Below are 14,824 nucleotides of genomic sequence, written 5' to 3'. Positions count from 1 at the left end.
TATTATCTTTTATCAGTAACGATATATTGTTGTTAATTAATTATAATAGTGTATACTTTATGTTCATATGCGTATATTGAGAAGAAAAGGAAAAAGACTAAAAACAATTAAATAAACGACAAAGTTGCAAGCACGAATTGCTTTTACATCAAACGCTTAGATTTAAGACTTGTATTTACTTTGTTAAACGCAAATGTTGTTGCTCTCTTGTTGTTTTTGTTAAAGATATTTGTTTTTTATTAATGGTCCATAAAATTTCTATAAAACACACACCTATAATGCCGTTAAGCTAAATTAAACGCTTTCATCTCGCGCATTTTCCAAGAAAACCAACAACACAAGCCATAAAAAAAAACATACAAGAAATAAAACAAAAGCTGGCCAACACGTGCCACGCATGAGGCATGCCACATGTGGCAGCTGCTTTTGACTAACTAACATTTCTTGTTGCCATTGTTGTTGTTCTTTATGCACAAAATAGTATATATATATATATATAGAGATATATATGTATATAATTATGCCAAACATCGGAGCATCGACTATCAGCTAGATCTCCTAGTTATCGGATCCTTATAGCGTATATGTATATGTATGCACGATTTATCGTATATAGTCACAACACTAACGTTCTCTTATTTAACGCCTACAGCTGCTAATCAAACGTTCCATTAGTTTTCTACACAAAAAACTTGATATTGTTTGTCGACAAAAGGAATTTTAAAATTAAAAAATTACAGAATATAAATTAAATATATATATATTTTGTTATATTGTTGCCTTTTTGCTTAGTCATTTGTTTTGTTTTGTTTTGTTTTGCGTACTAAATAGTTAACATTAATTTGTTTTACTTTATATTCATAATATATGTATATATATATTTATATATGTATGCCCGTATGGATTATGCATAATCAATTAATTAGTAATTTGTAATTTGTAATTTGTATTTGTTAATTTCGTTACTGGCTAATTACGACAAGGACAAAAATTCCGACGACACGCATTTTGTTGTTGTTGTTGTTGTTGTTGCATCAATTTGTATTTGCATCGATTTTAAAAACTACATCACAATAATTATATGCTAGACTTTCAAATAGATCTGTGTTTCTGCATTTCTTGTTGCAATATCTATATAAATATATATATTTAAATTTGTTGTTGTTTCGTTACAATTATTTCGTGCACAGCTGATTAATTATCATATATATATAGTTATATATTCATGCGTATAATCATAATTTCGATAATTACAATTTAATTAATGTTTAATAATAAAACGCGATTCGCTGTAAACCATCGAAAACTGGCTACATTGAAACATGTGTGTTGCGATTTCTGGGGTTCACATATATATATACATAAATATATATATATATATATATATATATATATTCTTTTAGTATCATAATAGGAAGTGCCCACAACTTAGTTGTTAAAAAAAAAATAGAGTATATAAATAGCGACAAAGTTACGACTAACTACAAAATACTTGTAAGAAACCTAATTAACAAGAACTTTATATATATATGCGCATAGGTAGATAGTATCATAATTGTCTGCATAGCATATATATATATGAGTATATATATAGCATGTAGTACTATTGAAACAATCCAAAAACAAAAAAAGGGTATCAGTTTTTATATACACTAAAGACAAGAAAGCAAATCTCTGCGTTAAACATATTAAAAGTGAGTTAGGATTAAAGATAATAGGCATAATACAAATACGAATAAAACTAAATTAGAAACATATTTAAAAGACGTTTTATCAGTGTTCAATTATAGCTAGATTGCTTGCCGTTTTGTACTTTAGTAAACATTCTTATAAGTTGGGTTTGGGTTCTCGATCGAAGTACGAAAACAAAAAAATAGACATTTTAGAAACCAGGTTTAAATACAAAAAAGGGGGCTACACAAATTAAAAGAGCAGAGTTCTGTGTGTGTGTGTGCTTTTTTTTTATCTAAGCAAGCTTTTGCTTGGTGTTTTCCAACACTGACCTGTTACCTGATCTGATTTTTAAAAATCCATTATTTATATATATATTTAAAGTTATTGCTAAATACAATGCATCTAATTTGTTATGTTCTTCTGCATCTTCTTCTCTTTTTGTTTTGTACAAAGCCCCAGCTATACGTATATCTATTTGTGGGTCGGCTTAACTCTTTAAGTTCTATGAGAGTGTATTTTATGTGTGTGGTTAAAAACATAATAATAATAATATTTAAAAAAAAAAACCGTATGTCTATGTTTAGATTAGCTAGAATATATCGCATGTTCAGTTATCAGTTATTTCGGTTATCGCTAGGTTTACCTACAATATTGTTTCATATATTTATATATATATATATGTATATAGATATATATGTATGCTTTGATTGCTAGTAAGGTTTTTGCGGTATCATATATCATTTTGTAGTTGTATGATTATCTCACTAAAGTTGTTTTTTTGCTTTGTTTACAATATTTTGTTATTACTTTTGCTTATTCGTTTGTTTTGTTGTTGTAAAAGGCAATTTTCGCATCAATATTTGTTTTGTTTTGCTTTTGCTTTGTTGTTGTTGTTGTTGCTGCTGCTGCTTCGTGTTGTTGTTGCTTTTTACTTAAATATTTTGAGGTACTTGCTAAAAAGAGTCTAAAAAAATGTTACTATGCGTTTTGCACTAAGTATTTTTGTTTTTCTGAATGCACAGAAACATTATTTTTGCATTAAATTTTATAATGTTGCATTAGTTTCATGCTTGTGTGTGTGTGTGTTTCTTTTTTTTTTGTTTGTGTAATAGTATTTATAATATTAAGATTTAGGTTAGGTTTAGTTTTAGTTGTAGTTTTACATATATATGTATGCATGTGGTTCTTAGACGTATCATAATATATATAGAATACATATTTATCGTAGTTATGTACTTAGGCACATGTATATATATACATATGCATATACATATACATATGCAGTGTATTACTTAGAAGTTCTAATAAAAAATATACAACACACATAGTGAAACGCTTTAGTTTTTGTTTTTTTTTTTTTAGAGAAAAGATGGCAAACAATTTTCGCTTTGGAAAATGTTTACGCTCGTTTTTCTTTACAGTTTGCAAAGTCTGTATGTGTGTGTGTTAATTACATGTGTGTGTGTGTGTGTGTATAAACTATGCACTTTACACTCCAAACTGCGTGTAGAAAATGCTTGACATTTTTATTTAAAACAGGAAAAAAAAAGATTAATTATTTAATCATAATTCGCAATGGAATTACGGAACAATCGACAATCTTCAAAATGTTGACGAAATTAAAATAAAAGCAGAAAAAAAAGCAAACAACTGTAACTGGTGGGCGGGTTTGGTGCGGACAGGTGTTTTCTTTTTGTTTCTGTTAACGTTTGCGGCGACTGCTGCGTGCAACACTTGTGTTGGCTGTTGTAGTTGTTGTGGTTGTTGTTGTTGTTGTTGTTGTTGTGGTTGTTGTTGTTGTTGTTGTGGTTGTTGCAGCTGTTGTTTCGTGCAACGTGTTGCTGTTGTGCTGTATGATGCTCTGTTGCATGAGCAGCATAAACCACCAACACTGCGTCAGCTGCAACTGCTGCAACTGTTGCTCCTCCGTGTTGCCGTTGCCGCTGCTGCTGTTGCTGTTGTCGTCGTCGTCGTCGTGGTCGTCGCCATCAGCCGAGGCCATAAAAGATCTATAGGAGCGCAAGTAAAAGAAGCATATGATTAGTGAAACCGTTCTCTTGTTAGCTAACACATAAAACCAGCTCAAATGGGCCACACTTTGTATGGCCATAAATCTGGCATATTCGACTCACTCGAGAGCATCAATCAATCAATCAATCATGTTATCAAGTTCTAGGCTGTGTGGAGAGTGGTGATGATGGTTGTTTTTCTTTTCTTTTCTTTTTTTGGGGGGGATGGGAGAGACTGTGTTGTAGTTGTTGCTGTGTTCTTGTCAGTGGTGGCCTCTGGGATCCGGGATCCTCGTCAACCCGCGTTCGTTCACCCTGCAAGCTACTCAGCTCCATACCATATGTTGGTGGGCGCAAAGTGCGCTGCATGCTTGCTGGCAGCTACCTGGGCGGGACTCAATGGTCCAAATTGGCTGTACTGTGTCGGGATCTGTATGTGAGCCGGCAACGGATGGGATGGTATGACCTGAGAGTGCGAAAGAGAACAAATTTCAATTGGATCAACAATAAATATAATCGGAGTAAGATCTATTTAAGGTTTATAAAGTACTTGAATTTTAATATGAATTTATACTATGGTTAATTAATTAATTCTTAATAAATAATCAAAGAATTAAATACCCAAGGAAGCTCCTCAATTTAGTGTATACTTAACTTAACTGTCAGATCTGTAGAAGCTTCATATGCAGGAAATTTTAATTACATTAAATTACTTAGGTAATTCAAATGGAGTACTAAATCTTATTATAAGTAATTAAGTATCTAGTAAGTATTTAGTCTGTATTAAATGTTGACTAAATCAGCATTGAATTTAATTTAATTGCCAATTTTCAGTAACTAGAAACCAATTTAATTACTGGAAATCTTGTGAGTAGTTAAATATAAATAATTGAGGTATTTAAAGACAAAGAACTGGCAATTATAAGGATTTAAAGAATCGAACAAACTACAATAATACATTTTAATTACTTTTCATTCTTTAGTAATTAAATATATATTAGGAGGAATTAAATATTTTGTATGTAGTTATTTAAAGACAAAGAACTGGCAAATTGAAAGGATTTAAAGTATTTCGGCAATCTTGAAGAAACTACATTATTTACATTTAAATTACTTTCAATTTTTACTAAACATAAATTGTAATTAAATATAAATTCGTAGGTAATTAAAGGCACTTAACTAACAAATTGAAAAGCATATTGAATGTAATGAGCAATTTTTTAGTTTCTGCACCCACCTGTCGACTGGAACTGTTGTGTGCTGGCGGTGGCGCAACCACCGTGCGATTCGCATAGGCGTATGTGGGCGCGGCCTGGGATACGTAGACCGTGGGACGTCGATACATGTCGCCCTGTGCGTAAATGTCCGTCTGCAGCATGGCCGCAGCGGCCGTCGATGAGGGTGAGCCGCCCAGCGGCGTGCCCGCCTGGTGATGATGATGATGACTGTGGCTGCCATGATGATGATGCGATGGCCCAGCTGGCGGCTGGCCAGCGGCAGCAGCTGCCGATGTTGGTGGCGGCTGCGATGGCTGGCGATAGACCTGCGGTGCGCCCCACGACGGCGGACCCACACTGGCGGCAGCGGCAGCAGCTGCAGCCGCTGCGGCGGCCGCGGCGCTTATCGACGAGGAGCTGCTCGAGCTGCTCTTCGAGTGGGCCAACGGCGGAGCCACAGTGGGCGTCACATAGCTGACGGGCGCAACGGAGGGCGCTTCGCGCTTCGGATGTGCCAGCGGCATGGCTGCGCCGCTGGAGCCGGCTGCCCAGGAGCTGCGCTTAGCCTCCAGTTGCAGCTGTTGCTGTGGCGGCTGTTGCTGCTGCTGTGGCGCGTAGTCCGAATAGAATTCGGGCGGCTCCTGTTTGGTTGGAATATGCGGCAGACTGGCAACGGGCGGCGGCGGTGCCTGCTGTTGTTGCACCTGTATCTGCACCTGCGGCTGCGGCTGATAGTTGCACTCGCTTTGAGCCATGGCCAGAATACGTTTCTTTTGCGATTGCCCCGGCTCGTATTTGATGCTGGGCTGCTGCTGCTGCTGCTGTGGTTGCAGCTGCGATTGGGCTTGCGGCGGCGGCGGCTGTGGCTGATAGTGCGGCGTCTGCTGTGCCGGCTGCACCTGCACCTGCTGGTGATGATGATGTTGCTGCTGTTGCTGCTGCTGCGGCTGCTGCTGGTGATGATGATGCTTGGGACTGGGCACGGCCAGGGCGGCGGCTGCTGCGGCATGATGACGTCGTCGCGCATCTTCCGGATCGTGATCACCTACGGTTACGCATGGAATTACTAGATGGACGTGCTGTTGTTGCGTTGACTTATGACGACTGAGATGCGACTGAGACGTGGTCGTGGCAAGGGCGGTGGAAACGGAGGCGGGCACAGCTAAAGGAACGGGTATGGGTAAGGGTACATTATGCTGGTTAAGGCAAAGGCCAGAGGTGGATGTGGATATGGAGGCGGATGAGGAGGCGGAGCTGGTGCCAAATTGTGTGCTGTTTATGGATATGGGTGCGGGATTAAGCTGTAGACTATGATGGTTATGGTGGTGGGTGGGTTGTGATAATGGTTGCGGTGGTGGTGGTTGTTGTTGGTTGGAAGTGGAAGCAGAATTGGAAGTGGTGTTGTGATGACTGTTGTTGTGGGAGCTAGGCTGAAAGCAGGTCTGCTGCTGCTGTTGTAGTTGCTGCTGCTGCTGCTGTTGTTGCTGCTGCTGTTGTTGTTGCTGCTGCTGCTGATGTGTTGCCTGCAGCGCGCAGTTGTTGTCTAGGACAGCTGCAGCAAAGCCATTTCCATTGCCATTTCCATTTCCACTTCCGCTTCCGCCCAGCGAGGCTGCATGATGTTGTTGTTGATGATGATGATGATGATTATTGCTACTGTTACTGCTACTGCTACTGCTACTGCTACTATGATGGGGCAGCGGCAGCGGCGGCGGCGGCAACTGCTGACTGTTACTGCTACTGTTAATATTACTGCTACTGCTAGAGCTACTGTTGCCGTTGCCGTTGCTGCCGCCGTGATGTTGCTGCTGTTGTTGATGATTGCTGTTGTTGTTGTTGTTGTTGTGATGACTATGGTGACTATGATGGCTATGATGACTAGCTCCGCTACTGCCGCCCAGCTGGCTGTTACATTTGCTGACCAAACGTTGATTGCTGCTGCTGCTGCTGCCGCTGCTGGTGGCATTCGCGGAGCTGTTGTTGTTGTTGGAACTGTGTGCATTACCATAATTAACGGCCTGATGTTGCACATGCAACGGCTGTCCGCTGCTGCGGCAATGCAGATTGCTGCTCGAATTGCTCGCCGAGTGCTGCTGCTGTTGCTGCTGCTGCTGTTGTTGATGTTGCTGCTGTTGATGTTGGTGTTGTTGCTGCTGCTGCATTAGGCTGCTGCTGGTCTGCGACTGGGCGTGCGCGCGCTGCTTGATGGGCGCGACTGTGGCGCTGTTTGGCGGTAGATCGGCGCCCTCGTCCTCGCTGTCCGAAATGGTGATCACATCGCCCACAACCGCAGTTGGCGAGGGCGTGTCATGTATGGTAATTGTCGGCTGCTTCACGTGCTGCGGCTGATGCGCATGCAACGGCGGCTGGCTGCTGCTGCTGCCACCGCTGGCATTATAGCCCACAGCGGAGCTGCCACCGCCGCCCCCACCGCTGCAATTGTTGATGACAATGTGATGGCCAGCGGTGTTGTAGGCGCTGTTGCTGCTGCTGCTGCCGTGTGGTGCATGTGCCACGGGCGCGTGATGATGCGAGCTCGACGAGCTGCTGCCACTGGCATTGACAATATCTAGAAAAGGAGGGTAGATAATATATTAGTTGAATGCCAAGTAGAGAAATAAATAAAGTTAATATCCTGGCAGGCAATAAAGCTATTTACAATATGTGCTGATCTATTAAGAGATCCTAAGATCCTTTGCAGAAAATCAAGAATACTTTTCATATAACATTTACATATTGTGTCCATGGCTCATGTGAGAGCTTTATATTAAGTCTTCTAAGTGCTGCATTATCCTTTTACTAAAGCTGCCTTTTGGTTGATTGTTACTATGGAAGCATTATGATATTGTCTTTACAAATTTGATTAGTGTTTAGATCGACTCTTCTAGGTTGACTGGCAAATAGAACTTCTCTATCCCTACTAGACTAACACCTTTATCACTCAATTAACTATGCCTTGCATCAACCTTTCAGTTTTCTATGGGATAACTCTAACAAGCATTATAGAGTATTCTGCAAGGATATTACGAGCTATAAGCAGACACTCACTGCTGGCCGATGAGGCAGAACTGGCCACAACGGCTCCGGCAGCGCCAGCTCCATAGCCGCCTCCGTAGTTGCAATTGTGATGGGCGTGGTATTGCGGCGAGACGTGGGCGGCGCGCTGATAGCGCTGCTGATGCGGCGGCGAGCTCTCCTTGACACGCTTCTTGACGGGCGACAGCTGCTGGTGTTCCTTCTTCTCGTGACGCGGCACGCGATAAGAGTTGCCCTTGCTGTGAGAGTTAAAAAGAAAATTAGGATTTGATAATTTGTTTAGATGTAGAGCTGGGATACGCACGCTAGATGGTGAGCCGGCGACTCCTTCTTGAGATCGTTGCGCGGCAAGTTGAGATGATGCTTGGGATAGATCTCCTCCACATTGAACAGCGGCGTCGAGTCAACGATTAGCGAATGTGCCGGCGCCTGTTGCGGCCAGGATGGCACCAATGCCATCTGGCGCCCGGTTTGCGGCCAGGCAACGCCACTTGCCTGGACCCGATTGGTGAGCAGCATACGCTGACCCGAGCTGGGCTCCACCATGGACACGGGCACCGGCACATTGACATATTGCTGGGGCGGCACCTGCAACGGCGGCTGCATTGTGGCCACCACATGCTTGGTGGGACTGGGCATGGCCTGATACGAGGGCGGACAGAGTATGTTGGAGACCAGCTGATGCTGGAACGTGTCGGTGCGCGCCTGCGGATACTGACGTGCCACATTGCGTCCGCCGTAGATTTGATAGAGACCCTCGTAGGCCAAAGGACGACCATCGCGCACGAGGCGCTGCACCTGACTGGTCAGCTGATTGTTGATGGTAAAGGTCATGTTCTCGGTGCTGCTGGGCACGAAATTGGTGACCAGCGTGGGAGCTGGTTGTACGCTGCGTCAAAAAATATAATCAGAGTATTAAAATAGATAAACACTTTCATGCTGGAAGCTCTCTCTACTCACGTATGGAAATCGCCGCGACGACAGACCTCCATCATTTGGACAGAGGCCTTCACATTGTTGCAATAGACATAGTCGACCAGGTGGGTGAGCCTCGTGAAGCTGTGATTCAGTGCCTCGGTTGGGGTCAGACGGCGCTCCTGATCTATGGTCAGCATGCGCTTCAGTAGATCTATGAATTCACGACGATCCGTTTTCTCGGCCAACAATTGGCCGCCCTCCAAATCTGTGGGCACATTCACCTGGCCAATATCATCCAGACAATTGAAGATATATTTGCGTGCCTCCTTGCTCTTGGTGTTCGTCTCCGCCTCGTGCTCTTCGGTGGTCTTGAGGCGCCAAAATGGATACGTCGAGTCGACGTCACGATAAAAGAATTTCGATGTTTTCGAGGCGCTATTCAGCATATGCTCCGTGGGCAGACCCTGTGTCTGTGATATATAGCGTATCTGATCGAACTCCGAGCTACCCGGATACAGGGGCCAGCCCAGAAAGAGCTCGGCCACAACACAGCCCAGCGACCACATATCGATGGCCTCGCAGAACGGCAAGCCCAATATGATCTCGGGCGCGCGATAATAGCGCGATTGCAGATACGTATTGCAAACGGTTTTGCTCACATGCGAGGCGCTGCCAAAATCGATGACCTTAACGCGATACGGCTGACGCACCGGATCCACAAGCATTATGTTCTCCGGCTTCAGATCGGCGTGAATCAGGCCCAGTTGCTTCAGCTTCAACAGGGCAGTCAGCACCTGAAAGAGAGAGAGGGAATTATTGAGGGAATTATTACTTAATTTTTTAGTCCTCTCTCCATTGAGACTCACCTGCTCCAGTATGGGACGTATGTACTTGAGCGGCAGCGGTGAGAATTTGTTTTGCTTGAGAAAATCATAGAGATTCTGCTCGAGCATCTCAAAGACCAGGCAGGTGTGATTCTTGTGCTGAAAGCACTCGAAGGCGCGCACAAAATTAAACTCATCCGCATTCTCCTGACTGAGCCGCGAGAGTATCGAGACCTCAATCTGACCCTGGCGCGCATAGGAGGGATGATTTTTCAAAATCTTAATGGCAACAATTTCGGAGGTGCCGCGTTTCCAGCACTTGACCACCTGACCAAAGGTGCCGCGGCCCAAAAACTCCAGGACCTGCAAGAGACAGAGCAAGAAAAGAGGGTTTAGTTCGGTTTGGCTTAAAGGTAAGTACGCAGGTATTTACCTCATATTCGGCAGAGAGCGAATAGAGCACCTCGTGCTGCACCAGCTGATAGTCGCCGTCGGCGCCGCTGCTGGAACGTTTGCTGGGGGGCTGCGTATTGGCATGCCCCCCCGATGTGGCAACCTTTGCGTGCGCCGTCTTGAGGCTGAGGCTGATGCTGTTGCTGTTGTGGCTGCCGCTGCTGCTGCTGCTGATCACAAAGCTCTGAGCGGAGGCTGCCGCTGCTGCTGCTGCCGCTGCCTGTACCTGGCCGTGCCGCAACTCAACGCTGCCGCCGTTGTACGAGTCCACGCAGCCGCAATCGCAATCTGTAAAGGTACAAATTAAAAAGAGACAAAACGTTAGTTAAGATTTTTATAATTATATACTTATTTATTTTATTTATATTTTATTCTTTTAATTCATATTTATTAATATTAATTTAATATTTTTTTATATTTATTTTTTTAACTTTTATTTGTTTTAAATATTTTTAAATAATTTTTTTTTTTATTTATTTATCTATTTTCATTCTATTTATATACTTTTTATTTTTCTAGTCACCTCTTCTTAGCAAACGCCTAATGACTGAGGCTAACATTTTGTTGTTCAAATTTCTGGACTAGTTAAAAAATTCTCCTAAGGCTGCGCAACCGTGCAACAGCTCAGGCAATTTTACAATGCGACCGAAAGCAGCTCGCGGAATCGGCAAATGTCGCTGATGCATCAGATCTAGATATAGATCTATATATAAATACATATGCACATATATGTCTCAGCGGCGTCTTGTCAACGCCCCTGACAAAGAAAGCGATGACAACAACAAAAACGCAACGCGCATTTTGGCCAATTCAAAACAGTCGCAAATGGCTGACAAGTCACAATAATTATAATTAAAACAAGTTCCGAGTATTTCAATCGGGTGCAAACGACTGCGTAATACGCGCCCGATAACAGCTTGAACGATGCATTTCGGCTAATTGAAAGATAATTATTTTAAAAATATTTTTTTCGTTCGTTTTCCGACAGAATTTTTAATACTATACCATCCGAACTCGGTTAATATGGAGAGTTAACTAAAAAGTTATATATTTTTATGTGTAAATACTTTAGCAAAAGCTGCATACCAAGTTTGTTGTCTCGAACTCTTATAGTCCTCGAGCAATGGCCAAATAACCAAGTCACTAAATCAATTATGAGAATTATTATGAAAATGGGAGAGTTTAAAAAAAGTGTGAGGTCGTTTTGAGTATGGTAAGGTAGAATATATATATATATATATATCTGTAGCTCTTGTAGTTTCCGAGATCGAAATGTTAAAACAGACGGAAATTTTATTCTTGCAGCATTAAATCTGAAGATGCCATGGATTTATCCAATTTGCAAGCTCTCAGTTGGTTAATCTTTCAAGCTTTCAGCTCATCTGTTTCCTAGCTGTTAAATGTTGTGACTATCTGAACTATCTAAAACTACGGCTTATTATGGCTATTACTCACGATTTAACCGCCTACTGGTGGGCGTGGCCAAACAAATTTAATACCACATCTGATGCATATACATATATGATAACATATACACAATTGCAAGTCTCTAGCTTTTGTAGCTCTCGAGAACGAAGCGTTTAAACAAATGGACATAGCACAAAGCCAATATACTCTCTTTCACTTTGTGAATAGGTATAATGAAGCGAACAACACGTGAACAGGCACATTTACAATAATAATATCAATAGCAACAACAAAAACAACACACAATGCATTTGCAATAAGGAAGCTGACATATACACATATATATATATTTATATACATATATATATACATTGAATATTTACCGACGCAGATGATGGACCATTGTTGTAGATATCCGAGAGTCATCATGTTTTTATACAGGTACGAACGCTATATATATATACATATATATACGAATATATATATATATAAATTTGAGAATGCGCTAACTTTGTTTAGTGTAAAAAAACCCGTTATGAGACGACTGAATTGCTAAATCTAGGCATACTTGGGTATACCTATGGAGGTATTCAAGCGGTAAACACAAATTCAACAGAGTAGATGAGGCTCAGCCAACTCTGATTGAACGTGAGGCAGATATCTGGCGTAAAGAATCGGTTTTTGTGAATACTTCAACATAGGGAGTATGAGGAACTGGGAATAGCTGGATAAGTGTTATGAAAAGATCACAATTATATGCATGCATGCAATTTTGCATATATAAATCTATGCATGCGCACATGTTTGTGTGCATATACATACATAAAAACATACATATGTACATACATACACATACACATATGTACATACATGTATACATACATATGTTAAAACATGTATACATACATATGTACCTACATGTATACCTGCATGTAGACATACATATGTACCTACATGTATAGATACATATGAACATACATGTGTGCATACACATTTGTGTACGAATGTAATACATACATACATATGTACATACAAAAAAATAAACAAAAAGGCAACAAAAAAACACTACACTACTAAGTAGCTAAGCATGAAAAACTGCAGAGCCCACTTGAATTCTTGAGAATCGAGGAGTAGAGCACTTGGTAGAAATTCGTGCATACATATATTACATGCATAAATTCACACATACATGCATGCATGCATGGATGCATATATACATACTTACATGCATGCATACACTAACACACAACACGAGCACACACACACATATATGTATATATATATAATATTTATATGCCTTCTTTAGAATATCTTAATTAATTATTGATAGTCGATAACTTATGTTTAAACAAAATCTTACATAAAAGACGTCGCATGCCGCAAATATGTCGAAGAATTCAATTTCGCAATCATTCGAATTTTCGGAAATTCTAATTATCGAGCGACCTCTGGACAATTGATGAAGAAAGGAGGAGGTCATCATAACATATTATAGGTCACAGTTCAGTCAATATTTCACAATTAATTGGAATATAGCTGCTAATTAGTTGCCCACCCGCTGCCCCAAGCTTTGGGAGTTCCTCGAATGGGGGGTTGGCCTTTCTTCTTGGCATCACTTTTCCGCCATAATTGTCGTCGTTAACTTTTGTTAGTTGGCGACTAAAATTAGAACCGGTTAAGTAGAACTGACCGCCCACAGCACCTGCTGCTGCCTACAGCACCCCACCGCTGCCCCTTTCCCACTCAACGGCCATTACATAATTTAATTAATTTGCGTCAGAGGACATTCGATACAAATGCGAAAGACATAAAAATAGCGCACAGGACGAGAAGCAAACATAAAAAGAGCCAACCAGAGCCACGCGCGCTCGGAAAAAGGAAAATTGTATGGCAAACGCTGCTGAGGTCGTTTGGGTGGTCGGGGGAGGGGGAGTCGGGGGTCAACTTGGCCAGCGGCTTGTGCAAGAGCCGGACACAAAGTGTGGCTGCCACTCGTAATCAAAACTAAATTTAAGGACACACGCGACACGGCAATGTCCTGCGGAGGGGGGCGTGGTGCGGGGGAACGAACATTTGACTGCGAGTGGAAATTTATGACAGAGCAGCGAGTGAAAACTAAATGCAATAAATTATGCAGAAGCCGATGAGGAATAGGTGAGCAATACGACAAAAATCAAATTGAAATCGAAAGGTAAACAGGGCAGAGGCTAAAGATAAGCTGAATGACTGCACGAGGAAATACCCTGTAAAAGAGTATTTTCTTTTTATGATCTTTAATTAATAATTATGAAATATATTTTGAGTTTAGCCTCCGAATGTTATTCTATAACAGTTTACACATTACACATTTATCCTTCAAATACACTAAAATGAAAAAGAAATGTGTTATCGATATTTATCGATTCCTGGAACTATGTTCTCACTTCTTGAAGATCAACAATAAGCTTTGTCTGTTATTAATATTCGAGAATTCATATTTAAATTAAGTACGTATTCATACGTGGGATATTCATTTCTAGTCTTAACAAGTTCGTCCTGCAGTTGTTTTATGCACGATTTTATCGATCAGTTGTAGTTAACAATAAGAAAGGACAAATGGGCTCTACCTTCGATATAGAAAAATCAACATACAAACATAATTCAGGTGTTTAGTTCTTGTTATATTGTTACAAAAATGGTGGGGAATCGATATAAATCGATGTTTCTTTGAACATCGAAATCTATCGATTGAAAAGTTATTGAAAATATAAATTAAAGCTATGTGTCTGATAACCACAAGCTTATTAACAATATGTTATACTCTAAAGGAGCGCATTCTCACAGAAATTCAGGCATATATCGATTCAGCTAGCCTAGTCGATATATATATATATATATATATATATATATATATACAGGCTTAATGTCTTCGTTTGCCTCTTACAGACCTTTGCAACAACTCTTTTTTTGCTGTTTGTACAGCAACAGAATATGCAGCCAAGGTCAAATGTCGGGCAATCGTTTGAATTGAGTCAACGAAACCAACCCAGCACCAGCTGAAGGCTGCTCCAAGTCGAGCTGAGCTGAGCCCAGGGCCAGGTTATGCACCAATGGCAAGGACTTTGTTTTGTTCACGTGGCGTTGCCACATGACTGTGGCAACTGCAACAAGTTACGCACACACACACACACACACATACGAACCCCAACTTGCCACATGCAACGTCCCGTCCCCTCCCCTTCACGCAGCTAACGCTTTGACATCAATTTGCATGTTTATTGTTGAGTTGCACAATAAAACGAATTTG

The 14,824-nt window shown here is 41.1% G+C and overlaps 2 protein-coding genes across 2 annotated transcripts; both read right to left on the bottom strand.

Moving 5' to 3' along the window:
• Positions 1-3,046: 3,046 nt before the first annotated feature.
• Positions 3,047-3,893, bottom strand: LOC115765811 (ELMO domain-containing protein C-like). Its single transcript, XM_030709533.1, has 2 exons — positions 3,807-3,893; positions 3,047-3,683 (listed from the first exon to the last, which is right to left on the bottom strand). The coding sequence occupies exon 2, from the start codon at positions 3,674-3,676 to the stop codon at positions 3,377-3,379; it is 300 nt and encodes a 99-aa protein (XP_030565393.1). The 5' UTR covers positions 3,677-3,683; positions 3,807-3,893; the 3' UTR covers positions 3,047-3,376.
• A 1-nt stretch (position 3,894) lies between these two features.
• LOC115765812 (homeodomain-interacting protein kinase 2) lies at positions 3,895-11,983 on the bottom strand. Its single transcript, XM_030709534.1, has 9 exons — positions 11,922-11,983; positions 10,112-10,419; positions 9,721-10,041; positions 8,897-9,648; positions 8,241-8,825; positions 7,949-8,175; positions 6,906-7,469; positions 4,921-5,945; positions 3,895-4,149 (listed from the first exon to the last, which is right to left on the bottom strand). The coding sequence occupies exons 1-9, from the start codon at positions 11,965-11,967 to the stop codon at positions 4,006-4,008; spliced, it is 3,972 nt and encodes a 1,323-aa protein (XP_030565394.1). The 5' UTR covers positions 11,968-11,983; the 3' UTR covers positions 3,895-4,005.
• Positions 11,984-14,824: the final 2,841 nt, after the last annotated feature.

This window comes from Drosophila novamexicana, unplaced genomic scaffold (genome assembly GCF_003285875.2).
Source record: "Drosophila novamexicana strain 15010-1031.04,08,12 unplaced genomic scaffold, DnovRS2.1 tig00001058-arrow-arrow-pilon, whole genome shotgun sequence".
NCBI lineage: Eukaryota > Metazoa > Arthropoda > Insecta > Diptera > Drosophilidae > Drosophila > Drosophila novamexicana.
This window is presented reverse-complemented; position numbering and strand designations above follow the sequence as displayed.

Bases quoted from the DNA above. Each gene is read 5' to 3' on its own strand.
- LOC115765812 (XM_030709534.1), bottom strand. From the start codon at position 11,967: ATGATGACTCTCGGATATCTACAACAATGGTCCATCATCTGCGTCG. The intron at 5,946-6,905 runs GTAATGCACACA...GCGTAACCGTAG, and splicing joins ACATCAGGCCGTTAATTATG to GTGATCACGATCCGGAAGAT. The intron at 4,150-4,920 runs GTGGGTGCAGAA...TCGCACTCTCAG, and splicing joins ACAACAGTTCCAGTCGACAG to GTCATACCATCCCATCCGTT.
- LOC115765811 (XM_030709533.1), bottom strand. From the start codon at position 3,676: ATGGCCTCGGCTGATGGCGACGACCACGACGACGACGACGACAACAGC.